Genomic DNA, 20212 nt, shown 5'->3' with positions numbered 1-20212 from the left:
TGCAGGGTGTGCTAGGTGCAGGGTGTGCTAGGTGCAGGGTGTGCTAGGTGCAGGGTGTACCAGGTGCAGGGTGTACCAGGTGCAGGGTGTACTAGGTGCAGGGTGTACTAGGTGCAGGGTGTACTAGGTGCAGGGTGTGCTAGGTGTAGGGTGTGCCAGGTGTAGGGTGTGCCAGGTGCAGGGTGTGCCAGGTGCAAGGTGTACCAGGTGCAGGGTGTACCAGGTGCAGGGTGTACCAGGTGCAGGGTGTGCTAGGTGCAGGGTGTACCAGGTGCAGGCTGTGCTAGGTGCAGGGTGAGCTAGGTGCAGGGTGTACTAGGTGCAGGGTGTACCAGGTGCAGGGTGTGCTAGGTGCAGGGTGTGCTAGGTGTAGGGTGTACTAGGTGCAGGGTGTACTGGGTGCAGGGTATGCTAGGTGTAGGGTGCACTAGGTGCAGGGTTTGCCAGGTGCAGGGTGTACTAGGTGCAGGGTGTACCAGGTGCAGGGTGTGCCAGGGGTAGGGTGCGCTAAGTGCAGGGTGTGCCAGGTGCAGGGTGTACTGGGTGCAGGGTATGCTAGGTGTAGGGTGCACTAGGTGCAGGGTTTGCCAGGTGCAGGGTGTACTAGGTGCAGGGTGTACCAGGTGCAGGGTGTGCCAGGGGTAGGGTGCGCTAAGTGCAGGGTGTGCCAGGTGCAGGGTGTGCCAGGTGCAGGGTGTGCCAGGTGCAGGGTGTACCAGGTGCAGGGTGTGCCAGGTGCAGGGTGTGCTAGGTGTAGGGTGTACTATGTGCAGGGTGTACTAGGTGCAGGGTGTGCCAGGTGCAGGGTGTGCCAGGTGCAGGGTGTGCTAGGTGCAGGGTGTGCTAGGTGCAGGGTGTACTAGGTGCAGGGTGTACTAGGTGCAGGGTGTGCCAGGTGCAGGGTGTGCCAGGTGCAGGGTGTACTAGGTGCAGGGTGTACTAGGTGCAGGGTGTACTAGGTGCAGGGTGTGCTAGGTGCAGGGTGTGCCAGGTGCAGGGTGTGCCAGGTGCAGGGTGTGCTAGGTGCAGGGTGCGCCAGGTGCAGGGTGTGCTAGGTGCATGGTGAGCCAGGTGCAGGGTGTACTAGGTGCAGGGTGTACCAGGTGCAGGGTGTACTAGGTGCAGGGTGTGCCAGGTGCAGGGTGTGCCAGGTGCAGGGTGTGCCAGGTGCAGGGTGTGCCAGGTGCAGGGTGTACCAGGTGCAGGGTGTACTAGGTGCAGGGTGTACCAGGTGCAGGGTGTACTAGGTGCAGGGTGTACTACCCTGTTTCCCCTAAAATAAGACATCCCCCGAAAATAAGACCTAGTACAATTTTGTTCAGACTTAGAAATATAAGGCCTCCCCTGAAAATAAGACCTAGCGGCCGCCATAGCAGCAGCTCCCCCGTGCCACACATTAGCATTAGTAAATCTTTTAGATGCTGCAGAAGGTTGTGACATGGGGAAGAATTCATGGAAGTAAATCACTGACTGATGTGCTGCAAATGTGATCCCAGCAGCTTCCAGGATAAGAAGGGTCATTTATGGGAAGTGCTTTTACTAAACATGAGATTGGGGCCAATGATTCTAATAGAAATGGAGTCACAAGAAATACAGCTGGAAATTCAGAGTTTGGAGAGTGATAAGGATGATAGAGAAGTAGATTTTTTGTTCAACAATAAATGTAAATTCTTGTTCATGGAAAATAAGAAATCCCCTGAAAATAAGACCTAGTGCCTCTTTAGGGGCAAAAATTAATATAAGACACTGTCTTATTTTCGGGGAAACAGGGTAGGTGCAGGGTGTACCAGGTGCAGGGTGTACTAGGTGCAGGGTGTACTAGGTGCAGGGTGTACTAGGTGCAGGGTGTACTAGGTGCAGGGTGTGCTAGGTGCAGTGTGTACTAGGTGCAGGGTGTGCCAGGGGCAGGGTGTACTAGGTGCAGGGTGTGCCACGTGCAGGGTGTACTAGGTGCAGGGTGTGCCAGGGGCAGGGTGTACTAGGTGCAGGGTGTGCTAGGTGCAGGGTGTACTAGGTGCAGGGTGTACTAGGTGCAGGGTGTGCCAGGGGCAGGGTGTACTAGGTGCAGGGTGTGCCAGGTGCAGGGTGTGCCAGGTGCAGGGTGTTCCAGGTGCAGGGTGTGCCAGGTGCAGGGTGTACCAGGTGCAGGGTGTACTAGGTGCAGGGTGTACCAGGTGCAGGGTGTGCCAGGTGCAGGGTGTACCAGGTGCAGGGTGTACTAGGTGCAGGGTGTACTAGGTGCAGGGTGTACCAGGTGCAGGGTGTACTAGGTGCAGGGTGTACTAGGTGCAGGGTGTGCTAGGTGCAGGGTGTACTAGGTGCAGGGTGTACCAGGTGCAGGGTGTACTAGGTGCAGGGTGTACCAGGTGCAGGGTGTACTAGGTGCAGGGTGTACCAGGTGCAGGGTGTACTAGGTGCAGGGTGCGCCAGGTGCACTGTGCAATATCCATATCGGCCACTAGACTCCACAATGTTCAATGTAACCTCCACTTATCCAGGAAGTTCTGTAGAAGGTTTCCCCTGAGGCGCCCACTCCAGCAGGACCACCCTGCGCCGGTGTCACCCTGTTACCCCTAGAGAGGATGGATGTATAATCCTGCTGGAGAGGAGATCGTCCGCCCCCCCCCCCCCATAACCTAGGAGCCGGGGTATGTGCCCACCTGCAGGCTCCGGGACCCCCATGGCGCTGCTGTCAGGGGAGGCTCCGGGACCCCCATGGCGCTGCTGTCAGAGGAGGCTCCGGGACCCCCATGGCGCTGCTGTCAGGGGAGGCTCCGGGACCCCCATGGCGCTGCTGTCAGGGGAGGCTCCGGGACCCCCATGGCGCTGCTGTCAGGGGAGGCTCCGGGACCCCCATGGCGCTGCTGTCAGGGGAGGCTCCGGGACCCCCATGGCGCTGCTGTCAGGGGAGGCTCCGGGACCCCCATGGCGCTGCTGTCAGGGGAGGCTCCGGGACCCCCATGGTGCTGCTGTCAGGGGAGGCTCCGGGACCCCCGATGCTGCTGTCAGGGGAGGTTCCGGGACCCCCATGGCGCTGCTGTCAGGGGAGGCTCCGGGACCCCCATGGCGCTGCTGTCAGGGGAGGCTCCGGGACCCCCATGGCGCTGCTGTCAGGGGAGGCTCCGGGACCCCCATGGCGCTGCTGTCAGGGGAGGCTCCGGGACCCCCATGGCGCTGCTGTCAGGGGAGGCTCCGGGACCCCCATGGCGCTGCTGTCAGGGGAGGCTCCGGGACCCCCATGGCGCTGCTGTCAGGGGAGGCTCCGGGACCCCCATGGCGCTGCTGTCAGGGGAGGCTCCGGGACCCCCATGGCGCTGCTGTCAGGGGAGGCTCCGGGACCCCCATGGCGCTGCTGTCAGAGGAGGCTCCGGGACCCCCGAGGTGCTGCTGTCAGAGGAGGCTCCGGGACCCCCATGGCGCTGCTGTCAGAGGAGGCTCCGGGACCCCCGAGGTGCTGCTGTCAGGGGAGGCTCCGGGACCCCCATGGCGCTGCTGTCAGGGGAGGCTCCGGGACCCCCATGGCGCTGCTGTCAGGGGAGGCTCCGGGACCCCCATGGCGCTGCTGTCAGGGGAGGCTCCGGGACCCCCATGGCGCTGCTGTCAGGGGAGGCTCCGGGACCCCCGATGCTGCTGTCAGGGGAGGCTCCGGGACCCCCATGGCGCTGCTGTCAGGGGAGGCTCCGGGACCCCCATGGCGCTGCTGTCAGGGGAGGCTCCGGGACCCCCGATGCTGCTGTCAGGCGAGGCTCTGGGACCCCCATGGCGCTGCTGTCAGGGGAGGCTCCGGGACCCCCGAGGAGCTGCTGTCAGAGGAGGCTCCGGGACCCCCGAGGTGCTGCTGTCAGGGGAGGCTCCGGGACCCCCATGGCGCTGCTGTCAGGGGAGGCTCCGGGACCCCCATGGCGCTGCTGTCAGGGGAGGCTCCGGGACCCCCATGGCGCTGCTGTCAGGGGAGGCTCCGGGACCCCCATGGCGCTGCTGTCAGGGGAGGCTCCGGGACCCCCGATGCTGCTGTCAGGCGAGGCTCTGGGACCCCCATGGCGCTGCTGTCAGGGGAGGCTCCGGGACCCCCGAGGAGCTGCTGTCAGAGGAGGCTCCGGGACCCCCGAGGTGCTGCTGTCAGGGGAGGCTCCGGGACCCCCATGGCGCTGCTGTCAGGGGAGGCTCCGGGACCCCCATGGCGCTGCTGTCAGGGGAGGCTCCGGGACCCCCATGGCGCTGCTGTCAGGGGAGGCTCCGGGACCCCCGAGGTGCTGCTGTCAGGGGAGGCTCCGGGACCCCCCATGGCGCTGCTGTCAGGGGAGGCTCCGGGACCCCCGAGGTGCTGCTGTCAGGGGAGGCTCCGGGACCCCCGAGGTGCTGCTGTCAGGGGAGGCTCCGGGACCCCCATGGCGCTGCTGTCAGGGGAGGCTCCGGGACCCCCGAGGTGCTGCTGTCAGGGGAGGCTCCGGGACCCCCATGGCGCTGCTGTCAGGGGAGGCTCCGGGACCCCCATGGCGCTGCTGTCAGGGGAGGCTCCGGGACCCCCATGGCGCTGCTGTCAGGGGAGGCTCCGGGACCCCCATGGCGCTGCTGTCAGGGGAGGCTCCGGGACCCCCATGGCGCTGCTGTCAGGGGAGGCTCCGGGACCCCCATGGTGCTGCTGTCAGGGGAGGCTCCGGGACCCCCATGGCGCTGCTGTCAGGGGAGGCTCCGGGACCCCCATGGCGCTGCTGTCAGGGGAGGCTCCGGGTGTTTGTGTTTCCTCTGATAAATTCCCACCTTGGAATGTTCCCTAATAACAAACCTATGGAAAGTGCCGGTGAATTTTTGGATTTGGTGTCTGTTTATAAACACGGATCTTCTTATAATGGATGCATTAACCCTGTGATGTCTGATGTGTCTCCTGCGCTTACAGAATAAGGCCCACGCCCTGCTCCTCCTGCTCAGGGTCTGTTACACGGTGGGCTACTCCGTATCCCTGGGGGCCCTGATCCTCGCACTGGGCATCCTACTCACATTCAGGTGAGCCTAAGCCGAGTGGTGTATCTAATCCCATCCTGTGTGATACTGCCTGCTAAGCTGTTTATCTAATCCTCTCCTGTGTGATACTGCCTGCTGAGCTGTGTATCTAATCCTATCCTGTATGATACAGTCTGCTGAGCTGTGTATCTAATCCTCTCCTGTGTGATACTGCCTGCTGAGCTGTGTATCTAATCCTATCCTGTGTGATACTGTCTGCTGAGCTGTGTATCTAATCCTCTCCTGTGTGATACTGACTGCTGAGCTGTGTATCTAATCCTATCCTGTGTGATACAGTCTGCTGAGCCATGTATCTAATCCTCTCCTGTGTGATACTGTCTGCTGAGCTGTGTATCTAATCCTCTCCTGTGTGATACTGCCTGCTGAGCTGTGTATCTCATCCCCTGCTGTGTGATACTGCCTGCTGAGCTGTGTATCTAATCCTCCCCTTTGTGACACGCCCCCCTGTATCTAATCCTGTGTGATACAGTCTCAGCACTGTACCCTGTGGCTGCTGTGTCCCTGCCGCCCTCTGGTGTTGCAGCAGTACATAGTGGCCAGTATTTTGCAGTGCAGCACACTCCAGTCAGCATTTTGGGGTGCAGTTCCCTGCGGTCGCTATTTTGGGGTGTGCGGCACACAGTGGTCAGTATTTAGGCTTGCGATACCCTGCAGTCAGGATTTTGGGGCGTCGTTCACTCCAGTCAGTATTTAGGGGTACAGTCAGTATTTTGGGGTATGGTCAGTATTTAGGATTGCGATACTCTGCAGTCAGTATTTAGGGGTGCAGTACACTTCAGTTTTTAGGGGTGCGATACCCTGCTGTCAGTATTTTGGGGTGCAGTACACTTCATTCAGTTTTTAGGGGTGCGATACCCTGCAGCCAGTATTTTGTGGTGTCATCAGTATTTTGGGGCACGGTACCCTGCCGTCAGTATTTTGGGGTGCGGTCAGTATCTTGGGGTGTAGTCAGTATTTAGGGGCACGGTACCCTGCGGTCAGTATTTTGGGGTGCGGTCAGTATTTAGGGGCGCGGTATCCTGCGGTCAATACTTTGGGGTGCGGTCAGTATTTAGGGGCGCGGTACCCTGCGGTCAGTATTTTGGGGTGCGGTCAGTATTTAGGGGCGCGGTACCCTGCGGTCAGTATTTTGGGGTGCGGTCAGTATTTTGGGGCAAGGTACACTCCGGTCAGTATTTTGGGGTGTAGTCAGTATTTAGGGGTGCGGTACCCTGCGGTCAGTATTTTGGGGTGTTGTCAGTATTTTGGGGTGCGGTCAGTATTTAGGGGCGCGGTACCCTGCGGTCAATATTTTGGGGTGCGGTCAGTATTTAGGGGCGCGGTACTCTCCAGTCAGTATTTAGGGGCACGGTACCCTGCGGTCAGTATTTTGGGGTGCGGTCAGTATTTAGGGGCGCGGTACCCTGCGGTCAATACTTTGGGGTGCGGTCAGTATTTAGGGGCGCGGTACCCTGCGGTCAGTATTTTGGGGTGCGGTCAGTATATAGGGGCGCGGTACCCTGCGGTCAGTATTTTGGGGTGCGGTCAGTATTTAGGGGCGCGGTACTCTCCAGTCAGTATTTTGGGGTCCCCTCTCCCCAGGAAGCTGCACTGCACCCGGAATTCCATCCACATGAACCTCTTTGGGTCGTTCATCATGCGCGCTCTGGCCGTCCTGATAAAGGACATGCAGGACACGGATCTGACCCCCAAGATGGCGCGGAACGAGGACGACTGGCTGAGCGTGCTGAAGCCGCAGGTAGGTCACACCCCCGCTGAGTGAGTGGAGTCCGCTGGGCGGGGCCTGCGGTGTCTGACTCCGCCCCTCTCTCCTGCAGATACCTACCTCCTGCAGGATAGTGCACATCTCCCTGCACTTCTTTGTGGGGGCCAATTCTTTCTGGCTGCTGGTGGAGGGGATCTACCTGCACACGACCATCGTGTCCCTGGTGCTGTGCGAGCGCAGGATGCTGCTGCGCTACCTGGCCATCGGCTGGGGTAAGTGGCCACCGCCCCGACCCCCACCCCCCGGGGCTCTCACCTCCATCTCACACCCCCGGGGCTCTCATCTCCATCTCACCCCTCCCCCCCCGGGGGCTCTCACCTCCATCTCACACCCCCGGGGCTCTCACCTCCATCTCACCCCTCCCCCCCCCCCCCCCGGGGCTCTCACCTCCATCTCACCCCCCCTTCCCCCCCGGGGCTCTCACCTCCATCTCACCCCCCCCCCCCAGGGGCTCTCACCTCCATCTCACCCCCCCCGGAGGCTCTCACCTCCATCTCACCGCCTCCCGCTTCTCTTGTAGTGTGCCCCCTACTCTTCATCATACCCTGGGTGATCGCCAGGACCTACCTGGAGAACGAGGGGTAAGTACTGGGGTATCAGTGGAATGGGCACAGCAGCGCAGAGGATTTCAGGAGTCGTGATGACTATGATGAGGCTAATTCATGGACCGTGTACACACTGCACCTATCCCCCCACAGATATACAGGGACCTGGAGGGGGCACTGACAGCAAGCAGAGGTACATCATCTGCCAGTCACAGCCTCAGGAGCCGCTGCGCCCCCAGAAGACATCTACAGATAATAAGTGACAGCTATAGCTGGTGCCCCCCATAAAAGTATCATCCATGGAGCCCCCCATAGTAGTATCATCCATGGAGCCCCCCATAGTAGTATCATCCATGGAGCCCCCCATAGTAGTATCATCCATGGAGCCCCCCATAGTAGTATCATCAATGGAGCCCCCCATAGTAGTATCATCCATGGAGCCCCCCATAGTAGTATCATCCATGGAGCCCCCCATAGTAGTATCATCCATGGAGCCCCCCATAGTAGTATCATCCATGGAGCCCCCATAGTAGTATCATCCATGGAGCCCCCATAGTAGTATCATCCATGGAGCCCCCCATAGTAGTATCATCCATGGAGCCCCCCATAGTAGTATCAGCCATGGAGCCCCCCAGAGTAGTATCATCCATGGAGCCCCCCAGAGTAGTATCATCCATGGAGCCCCCCAGAGTAGTATCATCCATGGAGCCCCCCAGAGTAGTATCATCCATGGAGCCCCCCAGAATAGTATCATCCACGGAGCCCGCAGAATAGTATCATCCATGGAGCCCCCAGAATAGTATCATCCATGGAGCCCCCCATAGTAGTACCATCCATGGAGCCCCCATAGTAGTATCATCCATGGAGCCCCCCATAGTAGTATCATCCATGGAGCCCCCCATAGTAGTATTGTCCATGGAGCCTTCATAGTAGTATCATCCATGGAGCCCCCATAGTAGTATCATCCATGGAGCCCCCCAGAGTAGTACCATCCATGGAGCCCCCCAGAATAGTATCATCCACGGAGCCCGCAGAATAGTATCATCCATGGAGCCCCCAGAATAGTATCATCCATGGAGCCCCCAGAATAGTATCATCCATGGAGCCCCCAGAATAGTATCATTCATGGAGCCCCCCATAGTAGTACCATCCATGGAGCCTTCATAGTAGTATGATCCATGGAGCCCCCATAGTAGTATCATCCATGGAGCCCCCCAGAGTAGTATCATCCATGGAGCCCCCAGAATAGTATCATTCATGGAGCCCCCCATAGTAGTACCATCCATGGAGCCTTCATAGTAGTATCATCCATGGAGCCCCCATAGTAGTATCATCCATGGAGCCCCCCATAGTAGTATCATCCATGGAGCCCCCCATAGTAGTATAGTCCATGGAGCCCCCATAGTAGTATCATCCATGGAGCCCGCCATAGTAGTATCAGCCACAGTGCCCCCCATAGTAGTATCATCCATGGAGCCCCCCATAGTAGTATCGTCCATGGAGCCCCCCATAGTAGTATCGTCCATGGAGCCCCCCATACTAGTATCAGCCATGGTGCCCCCATAGTAGTATCATCCATGGAGCCCCCCAGAGTAGTATCATCCATGGAGCCCCCCAGAGTAGTATTGTCCATGGAGCCCCCATAGTAGTATCATCCATGGAGCCCGCCATAGTAGTATCATCCATGGAGCCCCCCAGAGTAGTATCATCCATGGAGCCCCCATAATAGTATCATTCATGGAGCCCCCATAGTGGTCCCATCCATGGAGCCCCCCAGAGTAGTCCCATCCATGGAGCCCCCAGAGTAGTATCATCCATGGAGCCCCCGATAGTAGTATCATCCATGGAGCCCCCCATAGTAGTATCATCCACGGAGCCCCCAATAGTAGTATCATCCACGGAGCCCCCCATAGTAGTATCATCCATGGAGCCCCCCATAGTAGTATCATCCACGAAGCCCCCCATAGTAGTATCATCCATGGAGCCCCCCAGAGTAGTATCATCCATGGAGCCCCCCAGAGTAGTATCATCCATGGAGCCCCCCATAGTAGTATCATCTATGGAGCCCCCATAGTAGTATCATCCATGGGGCCCCCCAGAGTAGTATCATCCATGGAGCCCCCCATAGTAGTATCATCCATGGAGCCCCCCATAGTAGTATCGTCCATGGAGCCCCCCATACTAGTATCAGCCATGGTGCCCCCATAGTAGTATCATCCATGGAGCCCCCCAGAGTAGTATCATCCATGGAGCCCCCCATAGTAGTATTGTCCATGGAGCCCCCATAGTAGTATCATCCATGGAGCCCGCCATAGTAGTATCATCCATGGAGCCCCCCAGAGTAGTATCATCCATGGAGCCCCCATAATAGTATCATTCATGGAGCCCCCATAGTGGTCCCATCCATGGAGCCCCCCAGAGTAGTCCCATCCAAGGAGCCCCCAGAGTAGTATCATCCATGGAGCCCCCGATAGTAGTATCATCCACGGAGCCCCCCATAGTAGTATCATCCACGGAGCCCCCAATAGTAGTATCATCCACGGAGCCCCCCATAGTAGTATCATCCATGGAGCCCCCCATAGTAGTATCATCCACGAAGCCCCCCATAGTAGTATCATCCATGGAGCCCCCCAGAGTAGTATCATCCATGGAGCCCCCCAGAGTAGTATCATCCATGGAGCCCCCCATAGTAGTATCATCTATGGAGCCCCCATAGTAGTATCATCCATGGGGCCCCCCAGAGTAGTATCATCCATGGAGCCCCCCATAGTAGTAATGGAGCCCCCCATAGTAGTATCATCCACGGAGCCCCCCATAGTAGTATCATCCACGGAGCCCCCCATAGTAGTATCATCCATGGAGCCCCCATAGTAGTATCATCCATGGAGCCCCCCATAGTAGTATCATTCATGGAGCGTCCCATAGTAGTATCATCCATGGAGCCCCCCATAGTAGTATCATCCATGGAGCCCCCCATAGTAGTATCATCCACGGAGCCCCCCATAGTAGTATCATCCACGGAGCACCCAATAGTAGTATCATCCATGGAGCCCCCCATAGTAGTATCATCCATGGAGCCCCCCATAGTAGTATCATCCACGAAGCCCCCCATAGTAGTATCATCCATGGAGCCCCCCAGAGTAGTATCATCCATGGAGCCCCCCAGAGTAGTATCATCCATGGAGCCCCCCATAGTAGTATCATCCATGGAGCCCCCCATAGTAGTATCATCCATGGAGCCCCCCAGAGTAGTATCATCCATGGAGCCCCCCAGAGTAGTATCATCCATGGAGCCCCCCCATAGTAGTATCATCTATGGAGCCCCCATAGTAGTATCATCCATGGGGCCCCCCAGAGTAGTATCATCCATGGAGCCCCCCATAGTAGTAATGGAGCCCCCCATAGTAGTATCATCCACGGAGCCCCCCATAGTAGTATCATCCACGGAGCCCCCCATAGTAGTATCATCCATGGAGCCCCCATAGTAGTATCTGATTCTTAGTAATATTACAAGGCTGTGCTGCATTATTGAGGATGTAGTGTTCCCTCCCATCATATCCCATGATCCTCTGCTCTGTATGTAGATTATAAGGGGCGGGGCTGTGACTACTTCTCGGATCTTATATTGTATCTCGTACGTTTTTCAGATGCTGGGGAGTGAACCAGAACACGGCCATCTGGTACATCATCAAGGGGCCCATGCTGCTCTGCACCCTGGTGAGTACTGACCCGGGCACCCACTATACTCTAGTCACATCCAAAGCTGTCCCAGGGTGCAGTACAGCACAGAGCAGTGCATGCTGGGGGCTCTGCTGGGGGCTGTGACATCACATCTGCTTTGGATGTGTCTAGAGCAGAACTTAGAGGGATCTTCCAGTCTCCGGGATGTGACGACCTACCTCTGTGTCTTGTAGATAAACTTCATCGTCCACATCAAGATCCTGAGACTGCTGCACCTAAAGCTGAAGGCACAACAGCTCAAGTTCACAGACTACAAATACAGGTAATACCACATCCTGCCACTGAGGGCGCTATGTCCCCAGAAGAGCCTGCAATCCAATCATCGGGTCAGCTTGATGTACACAGCTCCACCCTCGTCCTCAGGCTGTGTCTGGTACTGCACCCATTCATTTAATTAGAGATGAACTGCAATACCAGGGACAACCTGTGGGTGTGTGCGGCGCTGTTCCCTATAGACGGAAGTCATGTTTTATTTTATCCTGGACAACCCGTTTAAGGAGGAGGATCCTGGGGGATAGTTTTGGGAACCTGTGATTTTACCCTCCAGTCCTGGCAAATACTCAGTCAGGAAACATTAGTCTACGGTGATCTCCAACAAGGGGATATAGAAGGGAGTTGTCCTATAATTGGAAGGTTAAGCAGGGGCGGGGCTAAACCTTGCTCAGGGGAGGGGACTGATGACGTCACTTTTCCTGGCACTTCTATAATAAGACTTGTAGGGAGTAAAATACCCCATGGGGATCGTTACCTGTAGGGCCACCTACCTCTACATGTCCTGACTGTTGTGTTTTTAGGTTTGCCAAGGCGACGCTGATCCTGATCCCGCTCCTGGGGACACACGAGGTCCTCTTCACCTTCGTCAGTGATGAGCACATCAAGGGCCTCACCAAACACGTCCTGCTCTTCATCCAGCTGACCATGAGCTCCTTCCAGGTGACGCCCCCTAAATACTAAGCCCCGCCCCCTGAACCCCCACTTACCTACAGCCACCTAAAGAAGCCCCTGATTTAACCCTGTGTTTTCCATCCCTTGCAGGGCTTCGTGGTGGCCTATTTATACTGCTTCACTAATGGGGAGGTAAGTCTGACGCTACATCCAGTGACTTCTCCTGTGTAACAACCATCACAGCGAATGACCCCCCTCCCCCCCCCCCGTACACCCCGAACCACCGCAGCGTCAGGAGATCCATTCCTCATCAGAGAAAAGGTCAATTACTCGTCATCTTCAGAGAGTCATAAAACTGTAATTACTGCAACAGTGTACGGTATTATACAGGACGGCACAGCCCGAACCCAGAGCAACGCGGTGCACAAGACTGCTGCATCACTGCCGTATACCGCACCACACATACTGAGATAATACTGCCCCCTATGTACAGGAATATAACTACTATAATACTGCCCCCTATGTACAAGAATATAACTACTATAATACTGCCCCCTATGTACAAGAATATAACTACTATAATACTGCCCCCTATGTACAGGAATATAACTACTATAATACTGCCCCCTATGTACAGGAATATAACTACTATAATACTGTCCCCTATGTACAAGAATATAACTACTATAATACTGCCCCCTATGTACAGGAATATAACTACTATAATACTGCCCCCTATGTACAGGAATATAACTACTATAATACTGTCCCCTATGTACAAGAATATAACTACTATAATACTGCCCCCTATGTACAGGAATATAACTACTATAATACTGGCCCCTATGTACAGGAATATAACTACTATAATACTGCCCCCTATGTACAGGAATATAACTACTATAATACTGCCCCCTATGTACAGGAATATAACTACTATAATACTGCCCCATATGTACAAGAATATAACTACTATAATACTGCCCCCTATGTACAGGGATATAACTACTATAATACTGCCCCCTATGTACAAGAATATAACTACTATAATACTGCCCCCTATGTACAGGAATATAACTACTATAATACTGCCCCCTATGTACAGGAATATAACTACTATAATACTGCCCCCTATGTACAAGAATATAACTACTATAATGCTGCCCCTATGTACAAGAATATAACTACTATAATACTGCCCCCTATGTACAGGAATATAACTACTATAATACTGCTCCCTATGTACAGGAATATAACTACTATAATACTGCCCCCTATGTACAAGAATATAACTATTATAATACTGCCCCCTATGTACAGGAATATAACTACTATAATACTGCCCCCTATGTACAAGAATATAACTACTATAATACTGCCCCCTATGTACAGGAATATAACTACTATAATACTGCCCCCTATGTACAGGAATATAAATACTATAATACTGCCCCCTATGTACAAGAATATAACTACTATAATGCTGCCCCTATGTACAAGAATATAACTACTATAATACTGCCCCCTATGTACAGGAATATAACTACTATAATACTGCTCCCTATGTACAGGAATATAACTACTATAATACTGCCCCCTATGTACAAGAATATAACTATTATAATACTGCCCCCTATGTACAGGAATATAACTACTATAATACTGCTCCCTATGTACAGGAATATAACTACTATAATACCGCCCCCTATGTACAGGAATATAACTACTATAATACCGCCCCCTATGTACAGGAATATAACTACTATAATACTGCCCCCTATGTACAGGGATATAACTACTATAATACCGCCCCCTATGTACAAGAATATAACTACTATAATACCGCCCCCTATGTACAGGAATATAACTACTATAATACCGCCCCCTATGTACAGGAATATAACTACTATAATACCGCCCCCTATGTACAGGAATATAACTACTATAATACCGCCCCCTATGTACAGGAATATAACTACTATAATACTGCCCCTATGTACAAGAATATAACTACTATAATACTGCCCCCTATGTACAGGAATATAACTACTAGAATACTGCCCCCTATGTACAGGAATATAACTACTAGAATACTGCCCCCTATGTACAGGAATATAACTACTAGAATACTGCCCCCTATGTACAGGAATATAACTACTATAATACTGCCCCTATGTACAAGAATATAACTACTATAATACTGCCCCTATGTACAAGAATATAACTACTATAATACTGCCCCCTATGTACAGGAATATAACTACTATAATACCGCCCCCTATGTACAGGAATATAACTACTATAATACCGCCCCCTATGTACAGGAATATATCTACTATAATACCGCCCCCTATGTACAGGAATATAACTACTATAATACCGCCCCCTATGTACAGGAAAGATATATAACTACTATTAAACTGCCCCTATGTACAAGAATATAACTACTATAATACTGCCCCCTATGTACAGGAATATAACTACTATAATACTGCCCCCTATGTACAGGAATATAACTACTATAATACTACCCCCTATGTACAAGAATATAACTACTATAATACTGCCCCTATGTACAAGAATATAACTACTATAATACCGCCCCCTGTGTACAAGAATATAACTACTATAATACCGCCCCCTGTGTACAAGAATATAACTACTATAATACTGCCCCCTATGTACAGGAATATAACTACTATAATACTGCCCCCTATGTACAGGAATATAACTACTATAATACTGCTCCCTATGTACAAGAATATAACTTCTATAATACTGCCACCTATGTACAGGAATATAACTACTATAATACTGCCCCCTATGTACAGGAATATAACTACTATAATACTGCTCCCTATGTACAGGAATATAACTACTGTAATACTGCTCCTATGTACAGGAATATAACTACTATAATACTGCCCCCTATGTACAGGAATATAACTACTATAATACTGCCCCCTATGTACAGGAATATAACTACTATAATACTGCCCACTATGTACAAGAATATAACTACTATAATACTGCCCCCTATGTACAGGAATATAACTACTATAATACTGCCCCCTATGTACAGGAATATAACTACTATAATACTGCCCCCTATGTACAGGAATATATCTACTATAATACCGCCCCCTATGTACAGGAATATAACTACTATAATACCGCCCCCTATGTACAGGAAAGATATATAACTACTATTATACTGCCCCTATGTACAAGAATATAACTACTATAATACTGCCCCCTATGTACAGGAATATAACTACTATAATACTGCCCCCTATGTACAGGAATATAACTACTATAATACTACCCCCTATGTACAAGAATAAAACTACTATAATACTGCCCCTATGTACAAGAATATAACTACTATAATACCGCCCCCTGTGTACAAGAATATAACTACTATAATACCGCCCCCTGTGTACAAGAATATAACTACTATAATACCGCCCCCTGTGTACAAGAATATAACTACTATAATACTGCCCCCTATGTACAGGAATATAACTACTATAATACTGCCCCCTATGTACAGGAATATAACTACTATAATACTGCTCCCTATGTACAAGAATATAACTTCTATAATACTGCCACCTATGTACAGGAATATAACTACTATAATACTGCCCCCTATGTACAGGAATATAACTACTATAATACTGCTCCCTATGTACAGGAATATAACTACTGTAATACTGCTCCTATGTACAGGAATATAACTACTATAATACTGCCCCCTATGTACAGGAATATAACTACTATAATACTGCCCCCTATGTACAGGAATATAACTACTATAATACTGCCCCCTATGTACAGGAATATATCTACTATAATACCGCCCCCTATGTACAGGAATATAACTACTATAATACCGCCCCCTATGTACAGGAAAGATATATAACTACTATTATACTGCCCCTATGTACAAGAATATAACTACTATAATACTGCCCCCTATGTACAGGAATATAACTACTATAATACTGCCCCCTATGTACAGGAATATAACTACTATAATACTACCCCCTATGTACAAGAATAAAACTACTATAATACTGCCCCTATGTACAAGAATATAACTACTATAATACCGCCCCCTGTGTACAAGAATATAACTACTATAATACCGCCCCCTGTGTACAAGAATATAACTACTATAATACCGCCCCCTGTGTACAAGAATATAACTACTATAATACTGCCCCCTATGTACAGGAATATAACTACTATAATACTGCCCCCTATGTACAGGAATATAACTACTATAATACTGCTCCCTATGTACAAGAATATAACTTCTATAATACTGCCACCTATGTACAGGAATATAACTACTATAATACTGCCCCCTATGTACAGGAATATAACTACTATAATACTGCTCCCTATGTACAGGAATATAACTACTGTAATACTGCTCCTATGTACAGGAATATAACTACTATAATACTGCCCCCTATGTACAGGAATATAACTACTATAATACTGCCCCCTATGTACAGGAATATAACTACTATAATACTGCCCACTATGTACAAGAATATAACTACTATAATACTGCCCCCTATGTACAGGAATATAACTACTATAATACTGCCCCCTATGTACAGGAATATAACTACTATAATACTGCCCCCTATGTACAGGAATATAACTACTATAATACTGCCCCTATGTACAGGAATATAACTACTATAATACTGCCCCCTATGTACAAGAATATAACTACTATAATACTGCCCCCTATGTACAAGAATATAACTACTATAATACTGCCCCCTATGTACAAGAATATAACTACTATAATACTGCCCCCTATGTACAAGAATATAACTACTATGATACTGCCCCCTATGTACAGGAATATAACTACTATGATACTGCCCCCTATGTACAGGAATATAACTACTATAATACTGCCCCCTATGTACAGGAATATAACTACTATAATACTGCCCCCTATGTACAGGAATATAACTACTATAATACTGCCCCCTATGTACAGGAATATAACTACTATAATACTGCTCCCTATGTACAAGAATATAACTACTATAATACTGCCCCCTATGTACAGGAATATAACTACTATAATACTGCCCCCTATGTACAGGAATATAACTACTATAATACTGCCCCCTATGTACAAGAATATAACTACTATAATACTGCCCCCTATGTACAGGAATATAACTACTATAATACTGCCCCCTATGTACAGGAATATAACTACTATAATACTGCCCCCTATGTACAAGAATATAACTACTATAATACTGCCCCCTATGTACAAGAATATAACTACTATAATACTGCTCCCTATGTACAAGAATATAACTACTATAATACTGCTCCCTATGTACAAGAATATAACTACTATAATACTGCCCCCTATGTACAGGAATATAACTACTATAATACTGCCCCCTATGTACAGGAATATAACTACTATAATACTGCCCCCTATGTACAAGAATATAACTACTATAATACTGCCCCCTATGTACAGGAATATAACTACTATAATACTGCCCCCTATGTACAGGAATATAACTACTATAATACTGCCCCCTATGTACAGGAATATAACTACTATAATACTGCCCCCTATGTACAGGAATATAACTACTATAATACTGCCCCCTATGTACAAGAATATAACTACTATAATACTGCCCCCTATGTACAAGAATATAACTACTATAATACCGCCCCCTATGTACAAGAATATAACTACTATAATACTGCCTCCTATGTACAGGAATATAACTACTATAATACTGCCCCCTATGTACAGGAATATAACTACTATAATACTGCCCCCTATGTACAGGACAATAACTACTATAATACTGCTCCCTATGTACAAGAATATAACTACTATAATACCGCCCCCTATGTACAAGAATATAACTACTATAATACTGCTCCCTATGTACAGGAATATAACTACTATAATACTGCCCCCTATGTACAAGAATATAACTACTATAATACCGCCCCCTATGTACAAGAATATAACTACTATAATACTGCTCCCTATGTACAGGAATATAACTACTATAATACTGCCCCCTATGTAGATGAATATAAGTTATATTACTGAGCAGTTTTTTCCGTGTTTTTCCGGCAGGTGAAGGCGGAGCTCCGGAAGCAGTGGAATCTCTTCCTGCTCCAGTATTTTCCATGTAAAAGTTGTTTTCTTAGAAATAAAGTGAAGTATAAAACACAATCTGCTAAAAAACCGAAGAGTAAATTATTTCCAGATAAAGGAAGTTACCAGAACGGTAAGAAGAACAGAGGGGTGCAGCTCCTACAAGCCACGGTCAACATCTCCTCTGACCTGAGCCCGCACAGCGCCTCCTCCCTGCAGTATTTTGCCCGGGGGAGCGTCTCGGAGAGCAGTGATGGAGGACTGACCTTGGGGGAGACCATAGAGGAGACCGTGGAGGAAAGTGAAATCTAACATCTTCTATAGAGTGTAGACCATCATGGACTGGATTAGAAGCCTCCAGTTGACCAAGGAGATGGCTGCAACGTGGACAACCTCCAACCTCTACGCAGCTCCGGTGGCTTCAAGGACAATCTTTAGAGATGAGCGAGCACTAAAATGCTCGGGTGCTCGTTACTCGAGCCGAACATTTCCAGATGTTCGAGTGCTCGTTTCGAGTAACGAGCCCCATTGAAGTCAATGGGAGACCCGAGCATTTTTCAAAGGGACCATGGTTCGGGAATAAAATGTGTTATTTAATTGAAAAAGAATGTCTTCTGATAAGTTAGCAGATGTATGCAAACATCTGCAATCTATTCTTCACTGTTCCGTGCGTATATTATCTCCCGACAAGTTAGCAGATGTGAAGAACAGTGAAGAATAGAATAAAAACAGTGAACACAGGATGATTTAAGTGAAAAACGCAGTGAAGAATAGATTGCAGATGTTCGGCACATCTGCTTACTTGTCGGGAGATACGCTGTCTCCGTGCCCCGCTGTCTCCATGCCCCGCTGTCTCCGTGCCCCGCTGTCTCCGTGCCCCACTGTCTCCGTGCCCCGCTGTCTCTGTGCCCCGCTGTCTCCGTGCCCAGCTGTTTCCGTGCCCAGCTGTTTCCGTGCCCCGCTCTCTCCGTGCCCCGCTCTCTCCGTGCCCCGCTCTCTCCGTGCCCCGCTGTCTCTGTGCCCCGCTGTCTCCGTGCCCAGCTGTTTCTGTGCCCCGCTGTCTCCGTGCCCCGCTGTCTCTGTGCCCCGCTGTCTCTGTGCCCCGCTGTCTCCGTGCCCCGATGTCTCCGTGCCCCGATGTCTCCGTGCTGCTCCGTGCCGCTACCTGATGTCTCCGTGCTGCCGCTGCCCCATGTCTCCGTGCTGCCGCTGCCCCATGTCTTCGTGCTGCCGCTGCCCCATGTCTTCGTGCTGCCGCTGCCCCATGTCTCCGTGCTGCCGCTGCCCCATGTCTTCGTGCTGCCGCTGCCCCATGTCTTCGTGCTGCTCCCCGGTGTCTCTGTGCTGCTCCCCGGTGTCTCTGTGCTGCTCCTCGTTGTCTCTGTCCTGCTCACCGTGTTCTGCAATGTCTTCTTCACACATATATATTGTTCTTCACATACTATTTTGTTCGCACGGTTCCGCGCGTATCTCCCGACAAGTAAGCAGATGTGCCGAACATCTGTAATCTATTCTTCACTGTGTTCTTTACTGTGTTTTTCACTTAAATGATCCTGTGTTCACTGTGGTCACTGTTTTTATTCTATTCTTCATTGTTCTTCACTGTGTTTTTTTAATTAAATGCTCGATCTCGAGCAGGGGAAATACTCGTCCGAGCAACGAGCCGTCTCGAGTACCTTAATGCTCGAACGAGCATCAAGCTCGGACGAGCATGTTCGCTCATCTCTAACAATCTTCAAAGAGAAGTTCTCAACAGTTTACAAAATTTAACCAGGAAAAAAAAAATCAAGGAATTTATCAAGAGAGTCAGGAAGAACTCACGGAACTTCAACTAGGAACCAACAACTAGGAACGTGACCATCCCCGGCTCCATCCTCACTCCACAGTTCATGGACAATGACTTCACCATGGGACACATTGAATGTAATATAACGATGTATATAGGATGGTATTACTCTACTAGGAAGGTCCACTGTCCAGGTAGGTCAACACGTGCCCAAAAATGTCCGTCGGATCCTGACAGAGGTCTACAGAACACCAGGGGCCTCCTATTTCCAGTTATTGGATAGATAGGAT

General features: G+C 50.5%; 1 protein-coding gene across 1 annotated transcript in view; it reads left to right on the top strand.

Annotated features, from left to right (window-relative positions):
- The window catches only part of GLP2R (glucagon like peptide 2 receptor), a 74609-nt gene extending 56038 nt beyond the window's left edge, over positions 1-18571 (top strand). The window contains exons 5-13 of the mRNA XM_072131760.1: positions 4898-5004; positions 6604-6760; positions 6840-6999; positions 7308-7368; positions 10980-11049; positions 11247-11335; positions 11868-12006; positions 12109-12150; positions 18116-18571. Coding sequence (XP_071987861.1) covers positions 4898-5004; positions 6604-6760; positions 6840-6999; positions 7308-7368; positions 10980-11049; positions 11247-11335; positions 11868-12006; positions 12109-12150; positions 18116-18448 — 1158 coding nt within the window. The 3' untranslated portion in view covers positions 18449-18571. The remainder of the gene's footprint in view (positions 1-4897; positions 5005-6603; positions 6761-6839; positions 7000-7307; positions 7369-10979; positions 11050-11246; positions 11336-11867; positions 12007-12108; positions 12151-18115) is intronic.
- The last annotated feature ends 1641 nt before the right edge of the window (positions 18572-20212 follow it).

Source organism: Engystomops pustulosus, unplaced genomic scaffold (assembly GCF_040894005.1).
Source record: "Engystomops pustulosus unplaced genomic scaffold, aEngPut4.maternal MAT_SCAFFOLD_137, whole genome shotgun sequence".
In the NCBI taxonomy this organism is placed as follows: domain Eukaryota; kingdom Metazoa; phylum Chordata; class Amphibia; order Anura; family Leptodactylidae; genus Engystomops; species Engystomops pustulosus.
This window is presented reverse-complemented; position numbering and strand designations above follow the sequence as displayed.